Genomic DNA, 3,870 nt, shown 5'->3' with positions numbered 1-3,870 from the left:
GGCGCGCCTACTCCCTCGGATTTTCATGGTAGCCCGTCGTATGGCCGCCACATGACACCGTATCCTCTTGCTTGCTTGTCAGGCCAGGATGCGTGTGAGCAATCCAGGAGGCGTGTGAGTAGGCCAGGAGGACGCACATGATCAGGCCATGATGCATGTGAGTAGCGTGGCCACGTTTCTCATCGGGAGACACACCCCTTGATGGTCGCCCCCCACTTGCCGCCTCCCCAACAACCCCCTTAAAAGTGTCTTTGTCGGCCTATAAAAGGCCAACACACGCCCCTCTCCCCATTATGCAATCCCTCCCCGATGCTCTCTCGCCCGCCTCTAACACACCACCTCCTCGTCAATGGCGCAACGGAAGGAGCACCCGCTCATCTTTGGGATAAGGAGGAGCAGGAGCAAGAGCAACTAGATGAACTGGCCCCACTTTGGGCCTTGTACGACATGGCCATGGATGAAGGTCGAAAGGAGGACACGAAAAGGGAGCCGTAGATTTTGGATCGCGCGCCCACCTTGCCCCCACCGCCGCCGTCACCGAAGCATGACCGGTGTGCAATGAGGTCGCTGTGCCCCATTTCCGGGCCCTCGATGCTAGCAATGCCGCTGCCCGCACATGGTCGGTCTACGCCGAGGCCACAGAGGCACGTTTTTGCGAGATTGCAACGTCCAATGTCGTTTCCCCGTTGCCGCCGTGGTAGCCGCAAGTAGTTAGTATTGGGCTACACATTAGTTAAATCAATTTTTTTTTTAGGGCTAGTTAAATCAATTAGTTGTTCTATGAATGTAAGTAATAGTGCAATTAATTTTCCAACCCTATTTATAGAATGAAATCGATGCCTCTGAATGTGTTCTATGAATCAGTTATGTTGTTCTAAATCAGGGATATCGGTTGAAAAATCGGCATGACAGACAGGTCCTACTCGCACGGAATTTATGCAAGTTCATTTTTTGGGGAATTTCTGACTTTGTCAAAGCCTGCGATCGCCTGCATAGCAATTTTTGGCGATTCAAATTATGCCAACTCTGCTATACTAGTTGCTCTAACAAAATACTTTCAGCAACTAGATTTGCATGGTTGGCCATTATTGATACACGTTGATCTCACCGATAAAGAAAGATAAGGCTGACCCTGCGAACTTTCTTGCATCACATTTATGCAGAGATGGCGACCACCAAAGCAGACGAAGTACCAGTCAATGCTTTTGACTGAACCTAACACATATACTACCATCAGCACCGTATTTGGGTTCTATATATAGCCACTACCACAGGCAGCAAATCACACCCACACTGATAGCAACAAACATCCACCTAAAATGAAGCTGCACGTAGCCTTCTTCCTCCTGGTAGCCATGGCCGCGACGGCCCGGGCCGTGACGTTCGACGCGTCGAACACGGCGTCGGGCACCACCGGCGGCAAGCGCTTCGACAACGCCGTCGGCCTCGCGTACTCAAAGCAGGTCCTCTCCGACGCCTCCACCTTCATCTGGAGCACCTTCAACCAGCGCGCCGCTGCCGACCGCAAGCCCGTCGACGCGGTCACCCTCGTCGTGGAGGACATCGACGGCGTCGCCTTCACCAGCGGCAACGGCATCCACCTCAGCGCTAGCTACGTCGGCGGCTACACCTCCGGCGACGTCAAGAAGGAGGTGACCGGCGTGCTGTACCACGAGGCGACGCACGTGTGGCAGTGGAACGGGCAGGGCGCGGCGAACGGCGGCCTCATCGAGGGGATCGCCGACTACGTGCGGCTCAAGGCCGGGCTCGCGCCTGGGCACTGGAGGCCGCGGGGGAGCGGCAGCCGGTGGGATGAGGGGTACGACATCACGGCGAGGTTCCTCGACTACTGCGACTCGCTCAAGCCTGGGTTCGTCGCGCAGCTCAACGCCAAGATGAAGAGCGGGTACAGCGACGACTTCTTCGCGCAGATTCTCGGCAAGAACGTGCAGCAGCTGTGGCAGGACTACAAAGCCAAGTTCGGAGGCTGAATGGGCTTTTGCCTTTTAGTCATCTCTCTTGCACGGTGTGATGGCATAGCACCCTATACATATTGAAATAATCAACAAGACATGTGCTTTACGTTGTAATGAAATTTAAATAAAGGATTTTGCTAATTCGAATTGACGCGATTTTTTCTCTCTCACGCGGACGTCTTTTCCTCTCTCATGCAAAGGGCATACTGATTGTGGACATCGGCACACGGTTATTACTAGACAGGAAAATGGAAAATAGTAATAAATACTAAAGAAAAACATCCCATCACGTGTTTGACGATGTTTGTCCTTGTCAAAAAGTGCACAAAGGGCACCCCATGTAGGCTGTAGCTGTTGGTGTGCGACTGTGCGGTCCCAAAGCTATCCCCTCTTTGGTCCATTTCTTCCTCCGAGCCAACCACTTCTTTATAGTTTATACTTACCTCAAAACAATGAGCGAAATCAGGCACGTCAAGAGAACCATGTCAAAGGAACTCGGCAAAATGCCTCCAATGTCGTAATGAGGATGATAAATCAATTGGTTCAAATCCCTATCAAGGCAAAAAAAAAAAAAAACCATGAATTGAACCCAAGATCGCTACTTTACCACCTATGTCGTTCAACTGCCTATCGGAGATACGGCCGAGAAATGCCATGGATGGGGCAGTATGGGGAGGTAGAGATATTGCGAAACCCCCAAAACCCAACTCTATCCGACATACTCCCTCCGTTCCATATTACTCGTTGCTGATTTAGTACAAAGTTGTACTAAATCAGCAACGAGTAATAGGGAACGGAGGGAGTAGATGTCAAAGAGTTTGGCCGCCTCCTCTTTGTTAAGGTTCATTCTTTAGGAGAAAATATGCAGACGCAAATACTAACCAGCCTATAGCTAGGGACCCTGCCATACACAATCCTTAACTTGGACCCCGGTCTTTTGAAGGAGAAGCATATATATTATTCCTCGATGAGATGTGTAATGAAGTTCTTCCATTCTTTTGAAGGAGGATAAATTATCGATAAGATTGTACAACCTTTAAAATATGCAGATGTGTAATGAAGTTCTTCCATTCTTTTGAAGGAGAATCATATATATTATTCCTCGAGGAGATGTGTAATGAAGCATATATATTATTCCTCGATGAGATGTGTATGAAGGAGAAGCATATATACGAACCCTCTTTTTTAGTTCAATGTCGTATGTCTGCTCATGAGCCTCTTCTTTAGCACACGGTCGCATGTTGCACCATTGAGCTTCACCCTCGTGTTGCATGGGACAAACTGTGCACAAAAAATGCATTAAATAAAAAAAGATGTAAAAGCACTAAAAGAAAAACACGAATTGAGTGGCGTTCGATGTTGTGTCCAGATTGAGTGTATGTTCGGCTATCGCTAGAAATGATCAGGGGCTGGCTTTCTTCTAAATGGGGCACAACCTGAACCAATGCGAGTCTATGGAGGAAGCAGAAAGTTTGTCTCTGTTGCATGGCCTCCGGGAACTGGCAAGACGCGCGATAGTGGCGCCAGGGCAATGGTTGGCGTCGTCAAGTCTATTAAAGAGTCCCCAAGTTTTAATAACTACTCCCTCCGTACAGTGCATAGGGCATCTAAGGAGCAACCTAGGTGCATGGAGGATGTTAAATCAAAAATCAATGACAATAATTACCCTTCTTTGGCCCGCTGCGTTGGTTTTCCATCTCATTAATTCCTTACGAGGAACATGCAAATCCTATTTAATGCGTCAAACAATGGAGTAGTAGTTGTACAATGAAACTTAATGATCACGGGGAATGAGGAGCTCCTCTCATGCATGCTGGCTTATATATTTCAATGGTATTACCTCCGTTCCAAATTAGTTGTCTTAGATTTTTCTAGACGTAGGTGTATCACACAC

At 48.7% G+C, this 3,870-nt stretch overlaps 1 protein-coding gene across 1 annotated transcript; it reads left to right on the top strand.

Annotated features, from left to right (window-relative positions):
• The first annotated feature begins 1,268 nt into the window (after nt 1–1,268).
• On the top strand, nt 1,269–2,127 carry LOC123143462 (uncharacterized). Its single transcript, XM_044562391.1, has one exon. It carries the CDS (start codon nt 1,320–1,322, stop codon nt 1,989–1,991), a length of 672 nt encoding a protein of 223 aa, XP_044418326.1. The 5' UTR covers nt 1,269–1,319; the 3' UTR covers nt 1,992–2,127.
• The last annotated feature ends 1,743 nt before the right edge of the window (nt 2,128–3,870 follow it).

The sequence above is a fragment of the Triticum aestivum genome, chromosome 6D (genome assembly GCF_018294505.1).
Source record: "Triticum aestivum cultivar Chinese Spring chromosome 6D, IWGSC CS RefSeq v2.1, whole genome shotgun sequence".
NCBI lineage: Eukaryota > Viridiplantae > Streptophyta > Magnoliopsida > Poales > Poaceae > Triticum > Triticum aestivum.
This window is presented reverse-complemented; position numbering and strand designations above follow the sequence as displayed.